This window comes from Macrotis lagotis, chromosome 8 (assembly GCF_037893015.1).
Source record: "Macrotis lagotis isolate mMagLag1 chromosome 8, bilby.v1.9.chrom.fasta, whole genome shotgun sequence".
NCBI lineage: Eukaryota > Metazoa > Chordata > Mammalia > Peramelemorphia > Peramelidae > Macrotis > Macrotis lagotis.
The window spans coordinates 182,050,806-182,064,124 of record NC_133665.1 but is presented as its reverse complement, the minus strand read 5'-3'; the positions used below and the strand labels follow the sequence as shown (position 1 = coordinate 182,064,124).

Below are 13,319 nucleotides of genomic sequence, written 5' to 3'. Positions count from 1 at the left end.
AGTCCCTGAGTTCAAATCTGACCTCAGACACTTAATAATTACCAAGTTGTATGGCCTTGGGCAAGCTACTTAACCCCATTGCCTTGAAAAAACTAAAAAAAAGTGGTATGTCTAATTCATTGATTTGCTCTTTCTCTGTTTTGTTGAAGTATGCATTTAGAATTATAATTTTTTTCCCTATTTCTTTGACTTTATTCCACAAATTTTAGTGTTTTTTTGTCTAGTTTTGTTATTCTCTAACAATTATTGATTTTTCTGACTATCTATTCCTCGTTTGGATTATTTAGTTTCCAGTTAATTTTATATCTCTGCTTCCACAGTCCTTTAGTGAATGTGATTTTTATTGTATTTTGGTCTGAAAAGGGTGTTTTAATATTTCTGCTTTGCTTCATTGGGTTTTGATGCCCTAAAACATGGTCAGTTTTTTGAAGGTGCCATACCCAGCTAAGAAAAATATATACTCCTTTCTAGTCCCATTCAGTTTTCTCCAGAGGTCTGTCACATCCCCCCTGCGCCAATTTTCTTCTCCACTGTAAAAATTGTTCCTTGCATGGCTCTTTTATGTGAACTAATTTCCCCTATCTTCCATCTCCTTTCCCCCTTCTTCCAGGGCATTCCTCTTTCCTTTCCCTTTTTAAAATCATTCCACTCTCATGTCCTCTTGCTGTGGAGAATCCTTCTAATTCTTGAAATAATGATAAAGTTCTTAGAAGTCCCATATAGAAATGTAAATAGTCTATGTATTGAGTCCCTTACGGCTTCTCTTTCCTGTTTACTTTTTTTTAATGCTTCTCTTTAGTCTTGTATTTGAAAGTCATGTTTTCTGTCTGGCTCTAATCTTTTCATCAGGAATGCTTGAAAATCCTTTAATTATTTATCCTTTTTTTCTCTTGAAGGCTTTTGGGGTTGTAGGATAGGTTATTCTTGGTTGTATACCTAGCTTTTTGGCCTTTCAGAGTATCATATTCCAAGTTCTTTGCTTTTTTAACATGGTAGCTTCTAAATCTTGTCTGATCCTGATTGTGACTCCACAGGGTTGGAATGGTTGCTTTCTGGAAGCTTCAAATAGTTTCTTTTTTTGACTTGGAAGCTCAGAATTTGTTTATAATATTCCTGGGAGTTTTCATTTTTCCAGTGGTGATAGGTGGATTTTTTCAATTTCTATTTTACCCTCTGGTTCTACAATATGAGGACAGTTTACATTTATAATTTCTTAAAATAGGATATCTATATTCTTTTTTGATTGTGGCTTTTGGGTAATGTAATTATTTCTCCTCCATCTATTTTTCCACTTAATTGTTTTTCCAATGAAATATTTCACATTTTTCTGTTTTTTCCCTTTCTTTTTGATTCTTTAATTGTTTCTTGTTGTTTCATAGAATTATCTTCCACTTGCTCAGTCTGTTTTTTGAAGGAATTTTTGAAAAATTATTTTCTTCAGTGAGTTTTTGTATGTCATTTTTCCATTTGGCTGATTCAACTTTTTAAGGAATAATTTTCATTTTTGAAGTTTTGTACCATTTGGCCAAAAAAAAATTTTGTGCCTCTTACCAATTGCTAATGGTTTTTTCATTGTTTTTCTCCTTTGCTCTCATTTCTTACTCAGTTTTCCCTCTACATTTCTTTTTTGACTTTTACAATAATTTCTTAGTTCTTCTGGGAATTCTTGTTGTGCTTGTGTCCAATTTACATTTTTCTTTTGAGACTTTGCTTGCCACTTTTGACTTATTGTCTTTTTCTGAATTTGTGTCTTGATCTTTCTTGTCACTCCAGTTGCTGTTTTATGGACTGATTATTTTTTTTTATTGTTGTTTGTTCATTGTTCTACTTTATTTTTTAATTTGGAACTTTCTATTAATGTTGGGCTCTTTTCCCAGTGTATGGGAGACTGTGCCTCAAGCTTCAGTTTTTTTTTTTTTTTTTTTGCACTGGAGCTAATTTTGGGAGTTTGGAAGTTTTTGCTGCTTCCAAGGTGATGTGATCTGGGGAGAGATGTGGTCATTACTCTCCTGGTTTTTGGACCCCTGATCCCTTGGGATTACAATTGCTACTACTCCTCAGGGCTTCGGTTCCCTTGGGACTAGAAATGACATTGTCTCTTCAGGGTCCCTAGTTTAGGTCTAAGGCGGGTGAGGTCTCCATAGCCTGGGCCCTGAGGACATGTTTGGGAGGCTTGCCAACTGGGACTTTTTTGCTTTCCAGATCCTGCCTATTTCTAGTGCTTTACCTGAGATCACCTCCTGGTCATCCTGTCCATATCTTGTTTCTTTGCCAGTTCTCTCCCTCATTGGATTATATATTATAAATTGAAGGCAGGGGTTGTCTTTTGCCTTTCTTAACATCTCTAATAGTTGACACAGTGCTTGGGACTCAGTAAATACTTAGATGTTGGGAGTTTGGCTGTGAAAGAAGCATTTGGCCTGTTTTCTCTTAGTGACCACTACCTTATACTCACCGGCCATATGCAGATAACTGCCCTTTAAAGGGTCCTTAGTCACCTTATCTGAGTCTCCGGTTAGGTGTGGACTACAGGTACTGTGATCCATTTTATAGATGAAACAACTGAGACTTGGACAATTAAGTGAATTGCCCAAGGTCACCCTGCTAGTAGGTGGTAGAGGTGGGGTCAGCCTTGGTTTTCCTGAGTCCACAGTCCAGTCTGGACATGGGGGGCAGCCTACCTCTGTGGAAGATAGCTTTGCACTCAGAGGGTCCTGCTGACATAGTTGCCTCTCTCTCCCCTGATTGCTGAGACCCTAGAGCAGGGATGCTTCTCTTTTCTTTCACTGGGAGCCCTTGGGGAAGCTAATGAAATCTATGGTCCATTTCTCAGAACTGGTTTTGAATGATTATGATTATATTGAGATGTGGTTATCAAAATATGGGAAAAAATTTAGAGATCACCATTTATAAGATTCCTTGACCTATACACATTGGAAGTTGTGGATGGCTATTGGTTTTAGTGGGGATGCCTCCCTTCAGGGATAGACTGGATTAGCTGAGTGATGGATTGGCAGCTGAAGTCCCTTCGACTTCAGACCTACATTCTGTGGCTCTATCCATCTGAGACTGGCAGTCCAGACCCTTGTTGTCTTGCAGAATTTCTGGCCTGTAACCAGGAAGCCTGCATGGAGAGAAGGAAGTCACAAGATCCCCATGGTCGTCATGGCTCTGGGGCAGTTTAAATACCAAAACAGGACTGTGGGGAAGGGGCTGTGGTGCCCAGACTGGGAAGTGGACGCCCAGGAGACAAAACAGGAGTGGAGCTTCAGCTTCTTCTTTTTGCTGTGTGTGTGTGTGTGTGTGTGTGTGTGTGTGTGTGTGTGTGTGTGCTATGAAGAGCAACTTCTGAGCATGTTCGCTGGTCCCCTTGGAGATTCTGGTAAATGGTGGTCCAATGTCCATCCTCAGAGGCAGGGGCTGGTTAACCTCCCCAACATTCAGGTTTGGAGGTAAAGCTTCCCTTCCAGGAACGCTCCGCTTCCTGGGCCAGTCACAAAAGAGCGAATGAATAGATGAGTCCAAATAAGGAGAGCTACAATTGGCATGTGGCCTGGAGGGGTTGGCTCAGGGGCCATTGCATCATCCTTGGAGAGCTGGACCACAAAGACCAGCCAGTCCTGCCATCGCCCATTTATTGATGAGGAAACTGAGGCCTGGGAGGAGAAAGGATTCTCCAGGGAGCAGAGGCAGAGTCACCTTGGTGTCCTCTCTGGCATGGTGCCAGGCTGGGAGTCATGGGCCTTCACCTCCCTCTCAGGTTCTGGCTTAATCCACTAGAAGAACCTCCACGAGTTTGTTCCTGGGAAACTCTCTTCCCCTTTGATGGTGTCCCATGGTGGAGCTCTCAATCAGGGGATGGGAATGAACCACAACTCCCTGGGAGAAAGGAGAAGAGGAAGAGTTCCAAGGCAGCTGCCTGCTGGCCCAGCCTCTGCTGTAGGACCTTCTGGAGGCAGCTGGGACCAAGAGGGAGGGGATAAAAGCCCCTGACTCACCGCTGGTCCGGCTTTTCCTGGCCTTGACGTCATTGGCTGTGGACAGGGGTTGCTCAGAGGAGAGCAGGAGGATGGGGGCCTGTGCTGGGGGGAAAAGGGGCCTAATGAGAAGCAGCAGGGCGCTGTGGTCCGGAGTGGGGGTGGGGATCTCCAGGCCCACCTGGATGAACTCCAAGCCCATGGGGAGCCACTGGACTAGCCTTCCTCAGAGCACAAGATCCTGAGGCTTTGATTGCAGAGAGGCTTCCAAGCAGTCCATACAGAATGGGACCTGACAGTCTCCCCTAGACCTGAGAGCCTCCCCTGGACCTGAGAGCCACCATGGATCTGAGAACCTCCCCTGGACCTGAGAACCTCCCCTGGACCTGGGAACCTCCCTGGACTTGAGAGTCTCTGTGGCTACTGAATTTCCCCTTGGCTTCTGTGGCCAGGAATAATGGGAAGGCTTTGCTGACTGATGGAGCTGAGATGGAATCATGTCTCAGAGAGGTGGTGGTGGGGATGGGTGGGGGAGAGAGAGACAGAGACAGGGACACACAGAGAGACAGAGAGACAGACAAGGAGATGGGGGAGAGAGAGATGTGCCCCTGGCAGCCAGTGCCTTTGGGGTGATTTGCGGTCCCCTGTCATGATTTCTCTTGGAGAGGATCCGATTGTAGGTGGCGTCAACATCATCCCTGAGAGGATGCTGATGCTGATGCCAGTTCTAATCGTGACCTCATGCTAGAACCTCAAGAAGCCCAAAGCCCCTTCCCTTCCTGTATTATCTCAGGTCCCACCTCTGCTCCCAAACCTTCAGGGGCTCCCGTGGCCTCCGGCAGAACCAATTACAAGGATTATTGGAACAGCTCACCTTAAGGTGTTTTCCACCTCCTTGGTGTGGTTCCTGCCACAACCAGAGACAGCTGCAACCATCACCTCCATTTTACAGAGGAGGGAACTGAGACAGAAAGAGATTAAGGACTCGCCCCTCTGGCTAGTACTTCAGGAGAGCCTCCAGCTCCTGATCCTTTCCTAGAAATGATCCAAAGTTCCATAGAATGAAGCTCCATCATCATTCAATCAAAGTGCATTTATGGAGTCCTTCCTGTACACTAAACACTGGGGATGCAAAGAACGTGCAAAAACAACCTCTGTCCTCAAGACGCTTACATTCTCTTGTTGCCTGTGTGGCATTGAGGTCAGGGCAATGGATTTGGACTTAAGATCTGGGTTTAGCTTCTACCTCAGACACTTAATAGTGGACAACCCTGGACAGATCACTTGATTTTTCCTTGCCTCAGTTTCCTCATCTGAAAAGTGAGAAGTTTAGACTTGACCTTTAAATTTTTCACACCCGTGATTCATCAGATCTCTACAAAGTAGGTAGAAGGTAGTAAAAGCAGGAAAGGCAGTGGTAGCTGGTGGGGGGGCACACAGTGGGGACTGGCAAGGGTCTGCAAAAGGTAGAACCGAGTCTAGAAGGATGCAGTTGTCATGATATGGAGCCCCTAGAATGCTCAAGGGCATTTTCTAGGATCTTATGCCCCAGAAAAGAGGCTTGGAAGTTTCTTGTGCAATTCCCCTCCCCTACCTTTTTTTTTTAAAACAGATGAGGACACTGAGTCTCAAAGATTAAATGATTGACCCAAAACCACACAATATATAAAATGGGATTCCAACCCAGCTCTCCTTTCCTAGCCCAGTTCCATGCCATCTTTGGGACCTTGTTTCTTTATATCCTCTGTCAGTGCCTTTGTCATTTGGGGAGCTTATTTGGGGAATAAAGAACAAACAGAAACTCCCCTAAATAAAAACCCAATGTGGGGCCTCAGATGTGCCCTTCTTTTTCTGTCTTCTGAGCTCTGTCCTTCTATGAGTTTGTCATTAGTAGTCATGGGAAAAACTGGCTTGGGCTCGTTCTTGCTATGCTTATTGGTGGGTCTGGAGCTGACATGTCAATAATGCTTTACGGTTGGCAAAGCTCCTTACAGACATGATCTCATTTGATCCATGTGTGGACTAGTTGGCCTTGCTCACTCATAGATCACTAGGCTAAGGTTACTTTTGTGATGAAAAACTCTCCCCACCCCCCCGGAATATACTCTTTTTAGCCCTTCATTACACTATCAGCACAATTGCTCAGATCCCAGGGGACCCCCCCCCCCCAAGCTCCAGTGTTTCTTGAGGTCAGGTCACAGAGGTAGACACTTGACCTCATTGTAGCTCTCATCTGGGTGTCTGCCAATCCTGGAGGTGAATGGCCAGAATCTCGGAGTGGCAGGGGCCGGGGAATCCATTAACCAGAGAAGACACATTCCCTGGGACAGCCCCCAGGGCCTGTTCCCTTCCTTGCCAGGATTGATGGCTCTGATGTAATTAAAGGCCAGGATGGTGGCCTATCCTCCAATGTCTGCTGATGGAATTGCTTCTCTTAATGTTAATGAAAATTCTAGGAAGAGGCTGAGTGGAGCATGTGTGTGGCCAGCCCCAGGTCAGCCCCGCCAGCAGACCGAGATGGATGACCCTGTGGTGAGTTAGGTCATCTTCATGTTTAGTTGGGCCCAGTCTATTGATCTTATGTTAGAAAAGGTAATTGTAGGTAGTGGTAGCATCAGCAGCAGCAGCTGTAGTAGTCGTAATGGCAGTAGTAGCAGTGGTAGTAGAAGTAGTAGTAGTAGTAGTAGCAGCAGCAGTAGTAGTAGCGGTGGTAGTAGCAGTGGTAGTAGAAGTAGTAGCAGTAGTAGCAAATAATGACAGTAGTGAGGCAGCTAGGTGGTAAAGTAGATTAATTGCTGGGCCTGGAGTCAGGAAGATTCATCCTCGGGTTCAAACCTGATCTCAGACACTAGTTCTGTGACTTAGTTACTTTCCTCCATCTGCCTCAGTTTCTGCAGAAACTGTGGTAGGAACTGCAAAAGGAAATGGCAAATCACTTCAATATCTTTGCAAGAAAATCCCCCAAATGGGAGCATGAGGAATCAGAGACAACTGAACAATAACAAAATATAAAATTTTACAGTCAACTTCACAAGTTCAAGATGAGGGAGGCGTGGTTGGCCGTTTGACTGAAGACGTCAGCGTCTTAGTGACCTTCCTGCTCTGTGTATTATGGCAACCCGAAAAGCTCATGTGAGCATAGATTGGATTTCTTGGAACAAGGGGGCAAAGAAAACTTTTGTCCTCTGCATCATTTGATTTTTTTTTTTATTTTTTTGGTGGCAAACAGGGTTAAATTACTTGCCCAGGGTCTCACAGCTAGTCAACATCAACTTTCTGAAACTGGATTTGCATTCGATCCAGGACCAGTGCTCTATCTACTGTGCTACCTGGCTGCCCCTATAAATTTTTTGAAAAAGGGTGTGTCTTATACATGGGCAAATATGGTATATATATATATATATATATATATATATATATATATATATATATATGACCAGAGTTTAGGAAATACATTGATGAAATGGAGAGTGTTCAGGGGATGGCAACTGGAGTTGGTGAAGGGTCTGGAGTCCATGCTATGTGAAGTTCACTTGAAAGAATTAACTTGGTAAAGTGAGCACTCGACTATTTGAAGGACTGTCACCTCGAAGAAGAGTTGGATGTATTCTGTTTCCTGACAGGAAGCACTGGGAACACTAGGGGGAAGTTACAAAGAGGCAAATTTAAGCTTGAGATAAGGGAAATACTTCCTAAAGACTGAGGTTGTCCCAAAGCAGAAGGGACAGCCTTGGGAGTTCTTCTCATTGGAAGTCTTTGGGTAAGACTAGATGACCAATTGGGGTACATGATTTTCCAGGGATGCCAAGAGATAGTCTTCCTCTTAGAGAATGTGTGAGATCTAAGACTCACCATGGCAGCTCTCTCATCCTTCAGTGTCATTGATAAATTGTTTTCTTCATTAGCATCTTCTGGAAGCGTGGAGGTCCAATCATGGGGTAGGTTGGAGCAGAGGAAAGTGTAAGGTATTATGGTCTCGGAACCTGGAATTCACCTTTACTCACTGTTTGCCTTGGACCGGTCACTTACCATGTGGGGCCTTTGTTTCCTTAGCTGTAAGATGAGCGTTACTATTTCTAAGTTTGTGATCCTGGGGACATTTGTCCTTGGAGAAGGAATTTAATTTTTATTTTATTTCATAAGCATGTCATGCCACATTACTCATGGGAATTCCCAGGTTCAGGAATGGGCAGGGGCTGCTTCTCATGAGGGTGAAACACTAACTCACCCCACTTGTAGCCCTTTAAAAGAATTGTGACTGGTGGAAGTTGTGGGCTAAAGCAACATCAGTGACAGATAAGATCACCGAGTATCTGCTGTGTGTGCTATCTGAGACACCCAGAATCTCCCCTTCCTGTGGCTCTGCCAGAACCAGAGCTAATATAGATGGGATGATAGGAAGATGGAAAGAATGGAAGGGAGTAAGGGACCCTGCTTTGGAAGTAACCCAAAACATACTACTTTATGGTGTGATATTTTGGGGGTAGAAATAGCTTTTTGGAGAGATTGGTATGGCATTGGAGGGTCTGGGAAGATAACTGACCTCCCTGCATCATTTCAGGCTTACAAACATTATTCTCTTTTCAATTCATTTCAAAAAGCATTTTTAAGAAGTAAAACTGCATTTTTATTATTATCATTTGTTTTTACATATCTACATTTCTATCATAGCCTTCTTCCTTCCCCCCCCCCATCCTCAAGGAACAATTCTTTATTAAAGGAATAAAAATGAAATAAAAAGGTCAATAAAACTTAACCAGAAATTTAAAAAATCTAGCATTTTAGATGCAATGTTCCACAGCCATAGGCTCTCACCTCTGCAAAGAAGCAATGGGATGTGTCTTCCCATATCTCTTCACTGGGGTCAAACTTGTTTGCTTGGATTTCTCAGTGTTAGGAGAGGATTGTTTTATTCTCTGAGTTTCCATTTCTGGAGTTGTATTCATTGTATGTCTTGTTTTCCTGCTTCTGCTGACTTTACTCTGTATCAGATTCTTTCTTTGCTTAACAAGCATTTATTAAATGCCTGTTGTATACAAATTTTAAAATACAGATTGGACGCTCTTCCTGATGGAATGGAAACACATGGTCCTATATGGACCATGGCACAATAATAAGAAATAGTTGGGGGCAGTGGAAAGAATGCTTAATCCAGAGATAGATGACCTGGGTTCCAGTTCAAACCATTCCAATATCTTTGCCAAGAAAACCCCAAATGGGAATAGGAAGAATCCAACACAAGTGAAATAAATGAACCATAAGAAGACCTCCCTGTGATATGCCTTTGAGGGATGCAAGGGATACTAAAAGGACAGTCCAGCCTAGGAAGGCATTCTGTACATAGGGACCAAGGTGGTAGTTGGAAGGTCATTTGATTGTAATGATGTGTCTTTGAAGAGGATGTTATATTGAAAGGAGGCTGGAAAGATGGATGTGAGCCAGATGGGCATGTGGAGGGCGTTAATGCCAGATTGGGGTATTGGCATTTTATCCTAGACTCTTCGGGAGGCTCTAGAAGTTTCTTGAGCTGGAGTATGATGTGATCCTATTTGAGCCTTTTGGGAGTATAAACTTGGCAGCCATGTGGGGAGAGACTGGATCAGGAAGGACAATTTTAATGACAGTGAAGGAGTCTATGATGATGGGTGAAAGGAAAGGATGGGATCCAGGAAGGACACTGTGGCAGTAGAATCAGCAAGGTATCTCACCTAACAGAATATGTAGATGAGGGACTTGGAAGGTTCAAGGATAACTGAACTTGTGGAACTGGCTGACTAGGAGGATGGTGGCAGTGTTCTCAATCAAAATGGGGAAATTTGGAAAAGGGAGAGTTTTATACTTCTCTTGGATTTCCCCCAAGTCACTGACGTTTTCTCAGTCTTGGATCCAAGTTCACAGTTTAAAATGATGCCTCTTTATGGTGGTAGTCCCAAAGTAGCATATTTTAAGGTCTAGGTCAAAGGCAAGGAAGTCCAAACATTTCTAATTAGGTCACATCTGCAAAGACTAGTGATAACTAGTCTAAAAGTCTTGTGGTGACCTTTCAGAGAGAGGGCTATAATATACTACCAATATGAGAAAATGTGTTACCAGAGTAGTTGTGGGCAGTAGAAATAGATCTGAAATGGAAACTGGGAGCCTTGGGTTTGGGTGCTTCCTCTGACATGTACTAGCCATGTGACCATGGTCAGCCTTTCTGGGCCTCATTGCCCCATCTGTAAAATCAAGAGATTGGACTAGTTAACCTTGAAGTTTCCATTTAATCCTAAATCTATGATTCCATGATTTGGTCCTATGATCCTGTAATTCATCTAGTTTCATCACAAATGGAGGATAAGTTTGGAATCTAGAGTGAAAACTCAGGAGAAACAATAATCTTCCCTTAGAGACTTTCCCCCCTAGAAACATGTGATTTTAGTTTGCACCACGCCATCATGTTCTCAGTTAGGGCTGCCTGTCCTGGGTTGGACATAACATTGTGTTATGTAGACATCTCGAGTTCTCTGTAGATGACGCCATACTGGATCCATTCACTGGATCTGGTCTCTTCCCACTGAGTCAGAAGAAGATTGCATTATATTCTCCTTTTTCTTCTATTGACAGGCTTGAATTATGTTTTGACGGCGGATGTGACCAAAAAAGAGAAGGGCCAACAGCCTCGAGTATACTTTGTGTCTCTTGGAGAAACGATGGGGCAGGTCTCTGAGAAGATGCAACTTTCCTACATGGAGGAGAAGTGTGAACACTACCAAGCCCATGTGAAGGTCAGTCTGAGACTTGCTTCTGGCTTCCTGGCTGTGGTCAGATGGGGGAGCTTCTCATTCCCTGTGCAGATAGTATGAAATTATCAGTGGCAGTCACCGGAGTAAAGGCCAGTTTGTTCGCTCTTGACTTGTTGCAGAATTCTCTTCGGGGGGGTGGGGAGACACATCTTAACATTTCAATGATCATGTTCGATCGTTCTCTGAAATGTCATCTTGCCTTTGTCTTTTTTGAGAACTCTGGCAGCTGGATATGTCTTGACTACTTTCATTGGAGGGTTTTCCATCCTTTCCCTTCCAAGGATCTTTTTGGAGAAGAGACCTAGGCATAGGTCTCCAAGTTGCCTGTCCACAAGGATGCCAGTTCTGTTTATACCCATTGCTTTGTTTAGTATCGCTGCCTTCCCTTAATGATTCCTAAATTTCTAGTAACAGTAATTAGGTTTGGTTGAGGTCGTATTTTTTCATCCTCCTCATTTTCTTTCCATTTATTTTAGGAGTGCCTATTTTGGTCTTCCCATCTTTTCTGAATAAGCCTGAAAATGTTTTTCTTCTTTTGTAATTGTTTATTTCATGAACTTTGCTGTTAAACCTGGAGTGGAAGACCCAGCCTGTGGATGGGATGCCTGGAGGCTGTGGTGGTGGATGGAAAAACACTTGAGTTAGTCTTGGAATAAGCTTGGCTCTTTTTAGGCAGATGCCAAGATGGTGGGACTCAAATGAAAACTCAGCATTGGCAAAGATATCGGTCATTACAAGCTCGTGTCCCTAGAAATCCTTTGCCAGAAGGTTGACCAGGATGGGCCCTGGAAAAGCTCGGGCCTCAGAGTTGGAAGGTCTGCATCCTGGGCCTGGTTCCATTATTGCCTTTGGGCCATACCCTCTTTAGTCTCAATTTTTTCATCTGTAAAATGGGGATAATCATGCTTGCCCTGCCTATTTCTTGTGACTGCTGAGGACCAAATGAGACAATGGCTTTGAAGGCATTTTTGGCAATGTTCAGCATAGGAAATATTACCCTGACCTGGAAGGGATGTTGGTGTTCAACCACCTTATTTACAGATGAGGAGATGAGGCAGTGTCTGAAGAAGTTCACCCTGCTCTGAAAGAGTATGAGGTGGGATTTGAACCTAGGTCTTTGTGGCTTCAGCATCACTTCAAGAGCAGTCTTCTTTCCACTCTATCACTCTTATACAAAGAAAAAATACAACGGTGCATCCTTTCAGTGAACGTACATTCCACCAGAGGAGAATCTATATGATGATCATTAACCAGGACGATATAAGTAAGTGAGGAGTACCAACAATTTCTAAATGGCAAAGTCCTGAGGACACAGCCAGATGGGCCTCTGTCAGCTGGAAGACCTGGAGGCATCTCAAACAAAACTTGGAATCTTTCTCCCCAAACCCTTGGCTCCTCTTGATTTCTGCTTTTCTGTTTAGAGGGCCATCTTTCTTCCTGACACCCTGCTCCCTAACCACAGAGTCCTCTTTCCCTCTTTCCTCTCCTTCCTCAATGGCCTTCAACTCATCTTATCCCATCTCATTTCACCTCTTCTTTCTCTCTCATTCTCTCTCACTGTTTTTCTTTTTCATTTCCTTCCTTCTTTCTTCCCCCCTCTCTCTGTCTCTCTATCTGTCTGTCTCTCTCTGTCTCTCTGTCTCCATCTCTCTGTCTCATCTCTCTCTGTCTCTCTCTCTGTCTGTCTCTCTGTCTCTCTCACACACACATACTCTCTGTTTTTGTCTGTCTGTCTGTCTCTCTCTCTCTCTGTCTCTCTATCTCTCTCACACATACTCTGTCTCTGTCTGTCTCTGTCTCTCTCTCTCTCTGTGTCTGTCTCTGTCTGTGTCTGTCTCTGTCTGTCTGTCTGTCTGTCTCTCTCTCTCATTTAAACTCCTTAAGATGGTTGTCTGATCTATGCCTTCTTTTCCGTTCACTCTTTTCTTCTCTACATATTATGGTTGCCAAGATCATCCTTCAATTAAAATTGCTCTCTTCTGTTTTTTAAAATTTATTTGTACATTACTAAAATATTCTTATTGTGAGAGTAAACATAATCCCCCCCCACAAAAAACCTCATGAGAAATAAATTTGGAAGAAAGAGAAAAAGAATGTGCTTCAGTCTGTGTCCCAATATCATGAGCTCTGTCTTGGGTGGATCGCATTCTTTATCATAAGTCCATCACAGAAGTTACTTCCATATTTTTCCTCAGTTGCTATGCTGATTGTATTTCCCTCCATCCATTGCTACCCACTACCATTTATTATATTTTTTCTTTCCTCTCACTCTGTCCCTCTTCAAAAATGTGCTATGGGGCAGCTGAGTGGCACAGTGGACAGAGCACCGGCCTTGTTTATTCTTTTTCAATGTACTATGAAATTTTTTTTTGCATGACTTGGAAGATATAATCAATATCAAATTACTTGCCTTTCCAGGGTGAAAGCAAGAAGAAAAGAGGGGATTTGGAATTTGATTTTTTAAAAATGAATGTTAAAATTTTTGTATATACAATTTGGAACTACTTAATGAAATCAATAAACTATATTACATTAAAAAAAGAGAAATTGCTCTCTTCAA

General features: G+C 43.1%; 1 protein-coding gene across 1 annotated transcript in view; it reads left to right on the top strand.

Moving 5' to 3' along the window:
* Nucleotides 1-13,319, top strand: part of ITGA9 (integrin subunit alpha 9) — a 360,075-nt gene that overhangs the window by 105,840 nt on the left and 240,916 nt on the right. The window contains exon 16 of the mRNA XM_074199051.1: nucleotides 10,581-10,741. Coding sequence (XP_074055152.1) covers nucleotides 10,581-10,741 — 161 coding nt within the window. The remainder of the gene's footprint in view (nucleotides 1-10,580; nucleotides 10,742-13,319) is intronic.